General features: G+C 56.9%; 3 protein-coding genes across 3 annotated transcripts; 2 read left to right on the forward strand and 1 right to left on the reverse strand.

The window, feature by feature from the left end:
* Nucleotides 1–1,205: 1,205 nt before the first annotated feature.
* On the reverse strand, nt 1,206–3,677 carry JN550_012133 (uncharacterized protein; the record flags this gene model as incomplete). Its single annotated transcript, XM_049310575.1, has 1 exon — nt 1,206–3,677. One exon carries the CDS (start codon nt 3,675–3,677, stop codon nt 1,206–1,208), a length of 2,472 nt encoding a protein of 823 aa, XP_049165854.1.
* Nucleotides 3,678–4,788: 1,111 nt separating this feature from the next.
* Nucleotides 4,789–8,824, forward strand: JN550_012134 (uncharacterized protein; the record flags this gene model as incomplete). Its single annotated transcript, XM_049310576.1, has 4 exons — nt 4,789–4,828; nt 4,908–5,012; nt 5,071–5,126; nt 5,186–8,824. The coding sequence occupies 4 exons, from the start codon at nt 4,789–4,791 to the stop codon at nt 8,822–8,824; spliced, it is 3,840 nt and encodes a 1,279-aa protein (XP_049165855.1).
* A 2,289-nt stretch (nt 8,825–11,113) lies between these two features.
* Nucleotides 11,114–13,368, forward strand: JN550_012135 (uncharacterized protein; the record flags this gene model as incomplete). Its single annotated transcript, XM_049310577.1, has 4 exons — nt 11,114–11,227; nt 11,309–12,343; nt 12,401–13,227; nt 13,293–13,368. 4 exons carry the CDS (start codon nt 11,114–11,116, stop codon nt 13,366–13,368), a joined length of 2,052 nt encoding a protein of 683 aa, XP_049165856.1.
* Nucleotides 13,369–14,264: the final 896 nt, after the last annotated feature.

Raw genomic sequence — 14,264 nt, forward strand, 5'->3', positions numbered from 1 at the left:
GTAACCCGACCACACGGCTTACATAAGGTATGTCTGCCCGAGGCGAGATGGCTCGCTCACTTTGCACTCTTCGTCGCCGCACAAGGAACACTCAATTATACAAAGTGTGCTTCCCCCCTCCTCTCCGGAGCTGGGACCTGAGTAATTGATTTACAGGATCCCGGGTGTGGATCGGAATTGGGGCGAGTTCCCGCGGCGGGCGCTTTTTGGGGGTGGGCAGGTTGAGACGAGCCAACGGTTTCATGACTTGGGGAGCAAGGCCTTGCTTGGGACATCGGCGGCGCATAGCTGCGCGGGCTGGTATTCCCACACACACACACACACACACACACACACACACACACACACGCAACACGCAACACAACGCACGCCAGAGAAAGAAAAGAAGAAGAGTGGCAGACTTGCTCGCTGCCCCCACAAGCACGTCAACTTGGGTCGGGCTGGCTAGCCCAACGGGCTCGACGTTCTAGGTTTTGGCTTGGCATGACATTTCCGGGTCTCTATATTCGGGTCCTGCTGTTCACTATATGATTCGTCCATATCCAGTCTTCTCTTGACACATGCTACACGGACTGTTTTGCCGGCCTGACGTACATGCTTCTTCGGTGATCTGTGACTGGGATGGGGGCCCGACTGCACAAGGGCTCAGTAGGCCCGGCGAGGAGGCTCTTTGCTGATCCCCGACTCCTCGTCCATCGCCGCCGCTCATCATCCTACATCACTCTAGATACTCGATCCAGAACACAAGTTCGGCACACCTTGCCGCGTCCGCGACTTGCTGGTCCACTTCCACGCTCAGGACAAGGCTTGTGTCGTTTCGTCTCACGCCGGCTGGGGCCCTGTGTTTCTTGTATTGTTGCTCACGGTTGAGCAAGTTTGCTCCCATCACTGCCCGTGATGCTCTGAGGGGGCGCAGGCATACGGGCGAGGGATCATGCCATGAAGATCGTGTCATCATCCCGGCGCAGATCTGCCAAGCAGCACAGCGTTTCTGGCAAACTCTGTCGCTGGCTCCGCCGAGGAGAGGGATTGCTCCCATCTGGATTCCTGACTATGCGGACGAGCTGGGTTGCTCTTCCAAGTTTATGTGGCTGCATTCATCCGCTCGAGAGGTTTCAGAACCGGGCGACGCCCGATGAGAGGGTAGATTTACAGCCAGCTTTTGCGCGGTTCGCCATTGGCTTATGGTGTCTATTTTCTGCATACTATATCCCAAGCTCGTCGTCGCTGTGAGCACCGCCGCCGGACAGACGAATGCGCCGCTTCGTACCGGGCTGGACTGATCTTGGCACGTCACTGTATCGCTTCCGCCGTACCTGCTCCCGGTTCTCTTTGTTGTCGTCATCATTGTCATGGCCCAGCTCATCATGAACACCCCTCTTGGCGGACTCGTTGTTGCATCTACCGCAACTTCTGCCGGAGAGGCAATCGGGAATTCTTGCTTCACATTCGTTGCATCGTGAACCCCCTTGCCTCCCGGCTTTGCCGTTTGGTTCGGCCCTTAGCCCTCGTCTTGATGTTTCACTGCCCGCATATCTGCCAGATTCTGGAGCTGTTGGCGAGTCTGCGACAATAGACGTCGAAGGTGTTGACTTTGTCGGGGTTCGCGGCTCGGGGTATAGAGGCTGCACCGAGGTCCGTCTCCGAGTCGCCTTTCTGCCAGTGAATGGTCTGTGAGCTTGCTCTGCAACCTGTGACCTTTGCACCACGGGGCTGACCGTCACCCATTCGCTGATTGTCTCATCCCATCGGTAGCCCTCGAATAGTGACTGTTGCTGTGGTTTGCCTTGCTGCTCGTTGTCCGGGCCCAAGGTTGATGAGACCAACTGTTCAGCGAAGATGAGATCTCGGACGTTTTTGGTCTGCTGCGCAAGGGAAAATGCGCCCGCCTTGAGTATGCCTTCAAGTATCTGCTCTTGTAGCCCTACTCGTCCTAATTGTTGGGCAAATCTAGCAAGATACTCTCGTGAGGATTGACCGGCGACCCGTCCGCACGTTTTCGCAATTGATGATACAAGCGAAATCATGTTGTCGTAGATTGATGGTGCAGAAGCGCCTTTGGGGGCAGCCTGATTTTTCTTGCTCTCGTAGGCGGACGTAACAGCGTTCATTACAGAGGTGTCGGTGCGGCTGTCTTGTGCCATGTCCGAGGACAGGAAAGTGGCCAAACGTAGGAGATCTCTCGGCTTGCCTCTTCTTCCTTTCCAGGAGTCTATCTCGGCTAGACAAGCTTGGAAAGTGAAACCCAGGCTTCTGCTGATATAGTTTGCCTTACTAACTGCTGAAGGTGAGCTTTCGCTGTCTTGTAGTGCGTCCTCGGCTAGTCGCCGCATCGCGGATAAAGTGGACAGCAATTCCAGCAATGTCCTCTGACAAGCAAGCACCATCTCATATTTAACATCCTGTCCTTTCTTAGACCGCTGATGTCTGCATAGTAGGACTGTTGAGGTGGCCAGGAAATCGACAGCATCAAGTGCAACCTCCTCCCGCGTTAGCATTTGATATGCCAGGCCGCAAAGCTGCTGCAGTTCTCCCGTCACTAGCCATGTAGAGGGCAGAAGCCCCTGCAATAACAACTGAGAACATTGCTGGAGCAAGAGAGACTTGCGGCCTCTGTCTTGGGATAACTCTCGAAGAAATCTTAGTGGTTGAAGCTTTGTATCCTCAGAGAAGTCTGAGCCAGAGCTGGAGGGCCCGGGGTATTGGCGAGCAAGAAAGGTTTGCATAGCATCACTCAGTGGGTTCCCAATACCGTAGCATGCGCAGAGGTCGAGCAGCAGCATTGAGAAGTCGTCAGGGAACAGTCCCTCGGCCATGGCGTCCCTGATCACACTCACAGCATCCGTTTCTACGACAGTCCTCAGGTGTTGCCATCCGCTATCAGACGCCCCTAGTTCTTCAAGCTCAGTGTAAACCCGAGAGGAGACGTCAGATGCAGTCGAACTTGATTTGGTCCCGGTCTTTTCTGCCTCGTACACTTCCCATGCCTCAACCCCCGAGATGTATTGAGGCACCTTCCTTAAGCACATATCAAGCAGCGATGAGGCGCCCTTTCTCCTGGGCTGGCGACTTGTTGCAGTAAGTAGAGCCTCCAAGCTACGATAGATTGCCTCCAGGTCCGAATACCTGGCTTGAGACAACTGCGATCGCAGTAGGGAGAGGCGATCCTCAAGATGGGCTTGAGATCCAAGAACCTTTTTCCTCCCTGCGGACTGGTGTTGTGGGATGTGTTCTGGCTCTTGGATTGGGGAGGATGAAAGATGACCCCTAGCCCGGCGCAGAAGCGGAGTGTAACTGACAGAGTTAACCGCTGAGCTGTCTCGCTGGAGATCCTTAGCTGCCTTGAATCTCGAGCTCTCTGCAGCCACGGAATCAATCACAGAAGTGTCGGCACATTTTTGAGAATACGTGTGACGCAATCTCTTGCGCGGAAGCAGCCATGCACAGTCTTCAGTTCGACGCTTTCCTGAATTGTCTTCCTGTGCCGGGGTAGTGACAGATCTTTGACTTGACAGCAAAGCAAGGTCTCTCCTGAGAAGTGCGATGCGCGAAAGCAAAGGGCGAAGCAGCCGTTGGCATCGGGAGGCTGTCCAGGGCTGGGATCGTTCTCCGCGATTCTGCGGTTTGGTGACGCGATACCGGGGCCGGTGAGGCGTCCTGAACTCTTCGGTAGCCATAAGTGATACTGCTCAAGAGTATATGTCCTGGAAATTCCTGCAGTGCTATGTCATGTTGGTAGCAAGTGGGTTGTGGTAGCAAACGTAGAGCAGCAATATCTTCAGGTTCGCCTGGAGCTCGACTGAGAACCGTTGTATGAAAGCGATGCGCGCTGCGCGATGCCAAGGGGTCTATCCCACCATAAACAAAAACATGCAGGCGCGAGATCGAGCCACGGGCGTGCGGTATACTGTTGAAGAATGTTGAGTATGCTGTCGCGGTCCTCAGCCGCCAGTCGTCAATACGAGTATATTCACGGCTCTCCCGTCTCAGCCGACTCAGGTCTCGTGCAACGTCAAACAGATTTGTTGACAGTTTACCGGAAGCGGAATGGCGCTCAATAGCAGCCCTGGGGGGGCTGTTCGTTAGTGGTGTACCCCGAAAGCGCAGAGCCAATTGCATGAAGACGATGTGCCGCACTACCTAATTTGACGAGAAAATGCGGGTTTTGCAGCTCCTATTCACCAAACTCCCATAGCATTGGATACTGTAGCATGGATATGTGAATGGACAGGGGGGTGTGTCCCCTAAAGGGGGGGGGCCAAAGGGTGACCAGAAGGGGGCTGCGGGTACCCAGGCCAGCGAGCTCTCTGGGGGACGAGCTGCATTTGTGGCCAATCAGCGCCGTGGTTTACCTCCTTTTATGCACATTTACGGTGCTGGGACCCTGCTGGGGGACCGCCCATCATGACGCGGATTGTTTAGCCCTGCCGGTAGCTCCGCCGCCCCGGGGCCAACCGGGTTCAGTCAATTTTTTTCGTCGACCCGAGAAAAAAGATCGAGCTCTCGTGTCGAGCCAGTGGAAATACCTTCTCTCGATTCCATGTCCATGACCCCAATTGAACAACTGCCATTCCTTCCTCCCGCCTGTACAGTACACCCTACCTTCTGGTTCTACTCGTCTAGATAAGTGTAATCTTGGGGAGCGGAACTACCTTCACCTTTTGCTGGTCATTTCCTTTTGCCTCCGTGCCTGTACATTGCATCACCACTTCGGAGTTGGCTGCTGGCTCTCGCATATCTCGCTTTTGCCCCCTACTTGTCTTTTAATTCCCCTTGCCGTATCCCATTATGCCTGCTGCCAAGGAAGAGACTGCCGCCGCGGCGCCAGGTGAGATCCCCCTTCCGTGACTTACACCAGTCCGTCCTGCCATGCTTGCGCCGACGACATGACTTACACATGCGTGAAGCTGCAGCGGCTTCCAACGAGGTAGCCACCGCTGCCCAGTCATCCGAGACTGCTGCCGAGCCCAATGCCGACGAGGCCGAGGAGAACGCTGAGCAACCGGGCGAAGGTTTGTCGTCTCCGGACCTCATCATGTATTCGCGTGCTTCTGTCCTGACTCTCAGCAGCTCTCTTCCCCGTGACCGTCGTCCTTCCCCATGAACCACACAAGCTCAACATGGTGGTGCGTACGCCGTCCTTTTTCAGCTGATGTTCAATAACTCAAGTGGTGTTTTGGTACAGGCTTCGCCGCAAGAGCAAGTTCACGAGCTGCGACAGTCGATCATCGAGCTGCCCGCCGCTTTCCAGTACTCGTGCTTCCATCTCGAATTCAACGGCGAGCGCATCAACGACTTTGTTCAGATCTCGGACGTGGAAGGTCTAGGAGCAGACGCGGAAATCAAGCTGGTCGAGGATCCCTACACGGAAAAGGAGGCGAGGATCCACGTCATTCGGATTCGCGACTTGATCGGTGCTGCTGGCGACAGAACCGATACCCTGCACGGAGTCACCCCCGGCATATCGCTCTTCGATACCGTCGCAGCCGAGGCCAAGGAAACCGACAATGTGCAGGCTGGCAGCTACGAGTTTTCTGCCCCGGCCAACCCCAAGACCCTCCTGCCCAAGGAGGAGGAGCCCGCGCCCAAGACCGTCAAGTCCGTCGCCTTGTCGTCATGGAACCCGCCTCCTTACCACCTGCGACAGAAGGGTCACCTGCTTTACCTCGTCATCTCGACAAACGAAGGAGAGCAGTACCAGGTCACAGCTCACGTCGGAGGCTTTTACGTCAACAAGTCTTCCAACAGCAAATTCGACCCTGCCCCCAAGGCTGCGCCCAAGGGCCAATCGGCCCATTCGCTCCTCACCTTGATCGAGCAGATCTCGCCCTCGTTCTCCGAGGCTTTCCAGCAGCTTATCGAGTATAGCAGCCGAAAGGATCCCCTGGCGACTTTCCAGCTGACGAACGCGATCCCTGCCGCCCCTTGGCTGGTGCCCAGCACATCATCGACCACAACTCAGCACAGCTCCGATATCACCCGTTCGCAAGAAGGATACCTGATTGCAGGCGTCGATAACACCGACAGCCTCAGGGACTGGAACGAGGAGTTCCAGTCTGCACGCGAGCTGCCCAAGGAGACCGTCCAGGACCGAGTTTTCAGGGAGAGGTTTATTTCCAAGCTTTTTGCGGATTACACGGATGCCGCAGCCAAGGGTGCCATTCTGGTAGCCCGCAATGAGGTCACTCCCTTAAACCCGACAGAAGGACGGGACGCGCAGATCTTCGTTTACAACAATATTTTCTTCTCTTACGGCGCCGACGGCGTTGGCACGTTCACGACCGAGGGTGGAGACGATGCCGCTCGGGTGGCCACTGGCAAGGACGTCAGCGGAGTGCGCCTTGTCAACCAGCTTGACATTGACGGCTTGTACAGCCCCGCTACCGTAGTCGTCGATTATCTTGGCAAGCGAATTGTTGGTCAGAGCATTGTGCCCGGAATCTTCAAGCAGCGAGAGCCTGGCGAGCATTCCATCGACTACGGCGCTGTTGAGGGCAAGGACATCGTTGCGGCCGACGAGAGATTCGTCGAGACCTTTGAGAAGCTTTCCAGGGCGCTTCGGGGCAAGAAGCACCCTGTCTGGGACAAGGACGGCAAGCGATTTGATCTCGAGGCGTCCGTTGAGACAAAGGGTCTCTTGGGAACTGATGGACGAAAATACGTTCTCGACCTTTACCGTGTTACCCCCCTCGATATTTCCTGGATGGACGAAGTCGGTACCAGTGGCGACAAGGGTGATTCCGACTACCCCCACCGGATGACGGTCCTGCGACCAGAGCTCGTCGAGTCCCTGAGAACCCATAAGTGGTCCGAGTGGGTCAACGCGGAATTGGCAAAGCGTCAGAAGAAGATTGCCGAGAGCAAGTCGGACTCGAAGGACGAGAAGTCGGAATCGAAGGATGAGAAATCCGAGGACAAGAAGGAGGAAAGTGAGTCCAAGGAGGACGAATCCAAGGAGGATGAGGCGACTGAAGAGGAGACTACTCGCCTGGACACGTCTGGCTTCTCCTTTGCCCTCAACGCCGATGCCTTCAGTGGCCAGGAACCGCAGACTGATGCCGAAAAGGAGGCATGGGCGAAGGACGAGCAGGAGGTGCGAGATGCTTGCACTTATCTGCGTGACTCAGTCATTCCGGAGTTTGTCAACGACATCAAGAACTCGGAACTGCCTTTCCCGATCGACGGAACTTCGCTCACCCGCATCATGCACAAGCGTGGCATCAACATGCGCTACCTGACAAAGGTGATTGCAGCCTGCGAGGGACCCAGACTGCAGCGCCTCCGGGAGCTGTGCCAACAAGAAATCGTCGCAAGAGCATTCAAGCACGTTGCCGGCAACTATCTTCGGTATCTCCCAATGCCGTTGACATCTGCCTGCATTGCCCATTTGCTCAACTGCTTCATCGGCTTTGGTTTCAACCCCAAACCTACAGCCGATATCGATGAGTCCCTGAAGGCGCTCTACCCCGATGCTGACCTGGCTTTTGCGAAGATTACCCCTGAAAGCCTGCGCCAGGAGATCGAGGGAGAAGCTTCGCGTCGCTTCAAGTTCACATTGGAGTCGGAGTGGCACACACAATTGAAGTCTCTCCAAATCCTCCGAGAGGTTTCCCTGAAGCTTGGTTTCCAGCTGCAATACAAGGACTTCCAGTTCACTTCTGAGACGTCGAAGCCTGAAGCCGAGAAGCCCACATCCAATGGAGCTGCCACCAACGGCGTGAACGGGCATGCACAGGGTGAGAGCAAGAAGAAGAAGAAGGCCAGAGACGGCTCCCCAGCTTCTACTGCTTCCTCCACCAGCACTCCTACCACCTTTGTGGCGGACGACATTGTGAACATTGTCCCCATCGTCAAGGACTCTGCTCCGAGAAGTGTCATCTCCGAGGAGGCTCTGGAGGGCGGCCGCCACTCTCTGATGCAGAACAACAGGAAGATTGGCCAGGAGCTGCTGCTGGAGTCATTGACCCTGCACGAGCAAATCTACGGCATTCTCCACCCCGAAGTTGCGCGAGCCTATGGTACCCTGGCCCAGATCTACTACCAGCTGGAGGAGAAGGAGGCGGCTGTTGACCTGGCGCGCAAGGCGGCCATCGTGTCGGAACGTACCCTTGGTGTTGACAACGCGGAGACGCTGCTGGCTTACCTGAACTTGAGTCTATTCCTGCACGGCTCCGGAGACAGCAAGTCGGCGCTCGCATACGTCAAGCACGCCCTGGACCTCTGGAAGGTTATCTACGGACCTGACCACCCCGACTCCATCACCACACTAAACAACGCCGCCGTCATGCTACAGCACCTGCAGGCTTACCACGAGTCTCGCATCTGGTTCGAGCAAGCTCTCGGCGTATGCGAGCGTGTCATGGGCAAGAACTCCCTGAGCTCAGCCAGCTTGCTCTTCCAGCTCGCGCAGGCCTTGGCCCTGGACAACGAGCCCAAGGCCGCTCTGACCAAGATGCGCGACTGCTACACCATCTTCAAGGAGACGCTGGGCCCGGAGAACAACAACACCAAGGAGGCCGAGACGTGGCTGGAGCAGCTCACGCAGAACGCGGTCGCCATTGCCAAGCGTGACAAGGACCAGCAGGCTAAGCGCCTGCGCGCGGGCATCCGGTTCCCTACCCGCAATGCGGCGCTCGGATCTGGAGCCGGCGGCAACGTCCAGGCGTCGCCGCTCCAGAAGCGGGGCAAGAAGCCTTCCATCGACTCGCGCAGCATCGATGAGCTTATCAAGTTCATCGAAGGAGATGATTCGCAGAAGAAGAGCACCAAGAAGAAGCAGGCGGGCGGACCCAAGATGAGGAGGGTCAGCGTTGCCAACAACTAGGTCTGGTTGTGATGGGCTTTTTCTGGGGGTTTGTAGGAATATGAGCATGGTCCGGCTGGTATGGATTTTGTGTTTCTTCGGAGCAAGGGACGAAAAAGGAAAAAGTTTCCTGGGTTTGTGCATGCATGAACGGAGCCTCTCTTCTCACGGAATTGGACTGTATCATATCTCTCTCTGTCTCTGTCTCTCTGTCTCTCTCTCCACATCGATCTTGAGGGGCGGCGGCCAACGCTCTGCCCCGGACGGCCAGGGGTATCATATAGACTCGGTTTTGGTGAATGGGGTTCCTGTATCGTTGGCCACTTGGCCGGTCTGGCAGGATCAAAACGGAGGGAGCACGAACAAGCTGGTTGCTTGCGTTGCTGGTGGCGGTTGGTTGTTTGTCTGTCAGGAGTGGTTGAGCATCTCTCTAGCGCATTGCTTACTCGCACGTCCGAGTTGTTTAATATACGCACATCCTCACTCTCACCGCACCGACTGTTTCCACCTGGGTGATTTTCTAGTGACGCGGTTTATTCGATGTTGCGCGCAATTATAGGATGGTGGACAGGTGGTTTTTGGTCCTTGGTTCTTGGTGTACATTACGCCTCTCTCAACACGAACTCGAGCTACCTATACTAACTTCGAGGGCGTTACCCGCAACGGTAAAAGGCTTGTATCGTCGACTGCGCGCAAGATGAAACCCGAGTTTTGCCACAACAAATGCAGCCAAATTCAATGTGGGCCGAGCTCTAGTGACAATGGCCGGTTCGAGCGCTTTAGCAAGCCGTTTGAGGCAGAGCACGAAACGCGCATCCAAGGCATCGGACATGGAATGCTCGCGAACGAAGTATTATCTACCTGCGCCTTGTGAAGGTGTGTGGGACCTGGGCTTGGGCAAGACGAAAATAGCAGAGTTTCCTTTTTTTGATAGATGTATATAGGTATGTGTGTATATATAGGTATACACATGGTGCAGGTGCAGATGGAGTCATGGAGTGAGTGGGTAGGCATATATAGCACATAATGGCATAAGACAGGAAGCGGAGCCCTTAAAGCGACCCTGGGCTTTAGCGGACCCAGGCTGAGAGGCTGGCTGAGCAGTTTTGAACCGCATGTGGCCATGAGGCCGCGGCAACAGCAGCTGAAGGTATGAGTTCAAAGCGAAAGAAAGTTGTGCCAAAAGGCTCTTTGCCCTCATGATCCGACCGGGAATTCTGAGCGTGGACGAAGCGAACATGAGATGAGACCAGAAAGCGTCTTGAGAGCGTGGAGGGAGCGAGTAGAGTGTACCAGCAGACGGCTGGGGCGGCGGGGCGGGGCTCGAGGTACTGGGTACTGGGTACCGGGCACGGCAATAGGTAGCACACTGGCCAAGGGCGACAGAAAGGCTGCTAGCTTTTAAGAGGCCACTTTAAAGAGGTTTGAGCGTGTTCGTGTGTGTGCGCGGGTGCTGCTAACAGGTGAACGGCGGCAGTCAGTGACGCGCGACCGGGGCCGGCAGGGATTCTGAGGCAGAGCGCGATCGATCTGCATTTTTTTAAACAAAAAACCACCACCGCCCGCCCGCCATCGTCAGTCAATAAATGCTGTCATCATGATTCGCCGCTGATATTGGCCCAGCCATTGCCTGTGAGTACCTGCCCCGGCCCATCGACCGCTTCCTCGTTGCATCGCATCACGTCGCACGCTGGCAGCAGCACCAGCACCAGCAGCACCAGCAGCACCAGCCCGCGCGACCCCAGAGTGGCTTTTTCTGGATCGCGCGTTGGGTCGCTAAGCAGGGACGAGAGAGAGAGAGAGAGAGAGAGAGAGAGAGAATCTTACGCCGAGCAACCGGGCGGCGGTTTGGTTCGCATGTGCATGTGTTTGTGTGCGTCCTGCTCACCACATACACCCAGTGAAGACATCGTACATCAATTGAGGCCGTTTCCCTCCATTTCTCCCGCCCCGCGGCTCACGTCGCCTCGCGACAACCTCAGCTCCCTTGCCACCACGCCCCAGGGACACGCGACCGGTTCGAGGGCGTTAAGTGGCATCCGAGACAGCCATTATTGACTTTTCGCATATCTCCCACCAGGCCACTCCCGCATCGTCAGCCGAACCTGACCCTCTCTGCGCATCGCACGTGGCCTCTGCGAACGACGACCACCGACTGTTGGCGCCAGCATTATCAACCCACGGCCTCGCGCACAATTCTGCGCTGCCTCCCCCGGCTATCGCCACCATATCCTCTTACGCACGACCTGCCCGCCGCCGCTCCCGCGAGTCAATGGGCTGCGCCTGACTGCCTCCCCGCCATCGAACAACATGCCTCCGTCCGCGAGGAGATCGTCCCAGAGGACGCGCAGGGCGAGGGACCCAAGCCCCAGTCCCGTCCGCGAACTGTCGTCCCCATCAAGACCTGCCAAGCGCAGAAGAAAGGTACCGCCGCCTCGCCGCTCTGTTTCCGCGACTCCCACGTAGTAAGCTGCCGGCTAACCCATCGCCTCCTTCCCGTCACAGGCGCAACCAGACCCCCCGTCAGAGCCGGCCGAAGAGGAGGACTCTACCCTCACGGTCGAGAACGGTGTCAACCCCGACGAGGCCCTGATCTCGCAGGTCACCCAATGTCTGGCCAGCATCCCCACCCACGCGAGCAAGCACCACGCCAACGCCCTGCAGGAGTCCGGCAAGGACATCTCGGCCTACGCCAAGATCGCCGCCCAGGAGTGGACGTACTTTGTCAAGCACCTCGTCGTCAACATCGGCCGTGCCACCGAGGATGTCCAGGCTCCGCCCCCGACCGACCCGGACCACAAGGACTTTGTGCACATTGATCTCGGCCCCAGCAAGGTCTTCTCCCGCAGGACCGCCGTCATCTACTTCGACGCCGATGCCAACCCGGACTCGGAGCACGGCAGCTGGTTCCTGCAGGTCATGGGCCGCAACGGCTTGAAGGTGAATGGCACCATTCTTAAGAAGGACGACGAACCCCATCTGCTGTCGAGCGGCGAGGTCATCGAGGTCGGCGGCATCGAGATGATGTTCGTCCTGCCTCCCAACCTGGGCGCCCTCCATATCCATGACATGTACACATCGCGCATCGGCCACGGACCGCCGCAGCCCGCCAAGCCGCTGAAGTCCAGTCCCGCACCAGAATCGCGCACCGTCCTGCCGCTGCCAGTCCCGGATCCCGTCGGCGCTCGTCAAGCCGGCCGCGGCCAGGCCGCATCGCAGAGCTCCCTCCAGCAGCTCGCGCCTGCGCCTCCGGACTACAAACGCCCGGGCACTCCGCCCTCGGCTGCCCGGGGCCGCAGTAACGTTCTGCACCAGAAGTCGCCGGCCTACGGCAGCTCCGGCACCATGCTGATGAACCCGAATGACGTCGACCTCAGCCTGGACGAGAACAAGCACATCAAGCCGCTGTTCAGCTACGCCCAGATGATCACTCAGGCCATCGTGAGCACGGTCGAGTCCAAGCTCAACTTGAACGGTATATATCGCTACATCATGGATCATTACGCATACTACAGGCATCAACCACCCAGTGGGTGGCAGGTCAGTGCCGCTCAACCCATGGCATACATGGCTCAAGTAAAGCTAACATGAAAACAGAATTCGATTCGCCACAACTTGTCTCTCAACAAGTCCTTCAGCAAGGCACCAAGGTCCACCGACGAGCCTGGCAAGGGCATGAAATGGGAGATTGTCCCTGAGCAGAAGGAGGAGATGATCCGCACCGCGTATAAGATAGGCCGCGGCGGTCATCGCGGATCTTCTGCGCCGTCTTCCCCCAATCAGCCCAGCCAGTTGAACTACATCAACCAGGGCCCCAAGGAGATGTCCAGCCGTGGGCCGGGCTCGGCGAGGAAGCGCAAGCTGTCCCCGGTTGCCTCGCCGCCGCCCAGCTCGTCGCTCAACCCGACACAGACACCCGATCATCGCTCACGATATGATGCAACGGGTCCCGCCAGTTTCCAGGATGGCAGTCCTCTGCCCCGGCCTCGAAAGGCTCTAAACGCCTCCAGCTCCTTCGCTACTTCCACCACCGACGGTCTTCCGCGCTCCCCTCCTACCCTGTCGTCCTCTTATCTCCAGGACGAGGGCGCACCCTTCGTCACACCCGCACCGCAGCGTCTCCATCCTCGTCTGGCGCCCCCGAGCACGGCCCAGAGACCCAGCCAACATATGCCCACCAGCTCGCCAGCCCCCTTCTGGAAGTACGCCGACATTGGGAGCACGCCGCTGAGGGCTCTCCCCTTCGATCCCAGCCCGTCGAAGCCGGCACTGCCTGGTAGCAGCAGCCCCCCGCCACCTGCCGAGGGCAGCCGCTCACCCCTCGCGAGCCCGACTCGCTCTACGGTCCGTGGGGAATCCAAGGAGACGACCACGATGGAGCCCGAGGAGGAAGAGGAGGAGACCGGCGGGTTTGATCTCACCAAGTAAGTTGTACCCACGCCTCAGCACCGCCTCGGAACACTTGGATGACTAACCACCGGCATCACAGAGGTTTCCAGAGCATCGGAGCCTACCATGCGCCTATCAGTCGCGGGCTAGGTGTGCCGAGAGCCAACGGTCGCTAGTTCTGATCTTTGGTTTTTTCATTTCTTTTAGTCCTTTTGACACGCATCCAGCCGGACCGGAGTCATGGCATGGAAAGGCATTAAAGCACCGGCGCATGTTTCATGCTTGTAAGCGACTCGCCTCTTATACGGATTCATTCTTACGGCTTTCATGATTCGCACTACGGTATGACGACGTCCTGAACGAAAGGCGGCCCAGCCGGCCGACCTGCCTGCTCCGCCGCGCAAGCAGCAAGAAAGAAGCAGTACTTGGCAGGCTTGGCCTGACCGATGGGCGTTTCTACTATGGATGAAAAAGCAGGGTCATCTTTATTACGGTGTTACAAGGAGAGGATGGCACTCAGAGCACAAGTGTTGTTTGAGCGTTTAGGGGTGCGACGTGCGGGGTCTAAGGACTTGTGATCGGGGCGAAGCGCGCAAGCGCGTAGTGTAGTGTAGTGTAGTTTTCTGCAGAAAGATATGCTTCGCTGTTCCCAAGTGTGCCGCCTCATGATATTCTGTGTTGGTCGCTCGCTGAACTGAGAGTGCCTAGGTCTACCACGCCGGGGTGGTTAATATGTATAGAACTGTATGCACCACACTAATATAATTTATAACCATCCCGAAGCTTACTGACTTGGCCGTAATAAACTCAGTTGGGCGCAGGTGGAACCAATGCTAGTTACGTATTTGTCAAAGTTGTCCGCGCTGGGCATAGAGCTGTCCTTTACCAATGCTCATCAGAAGAGCATCGGGTGACAATGGAACCGTCTCCCAACCGAGCTCTTCATTCGCATTTTCCGCCACGTTTGCTTTCATCGCAATGCCGACGACGTCACCTTCAGTACCGGCCTGGACACCATACTCTCGCATCGCTCTGCCTCGTGTCCAAGCACTACCAAGATATCGTTCAGGTT

This window comes from Neoarthrinium moseri, assembly GCF_022829205.1.
Source record: "Neoarthrinium moseri strain CBS 164.80 chromosome Unknown scaffold80_Wmoseri_CBS_16480, whole genome shotgun sequence".
NCBI classification, from domain to species: domain Eukaryota; kingdom Fungi; phylum Ascomycota; class Sordariomycetes; order Amphisphaeriales; family Apiosporaceae; genus Neoarthrinium; species Neoarthrinium moseri.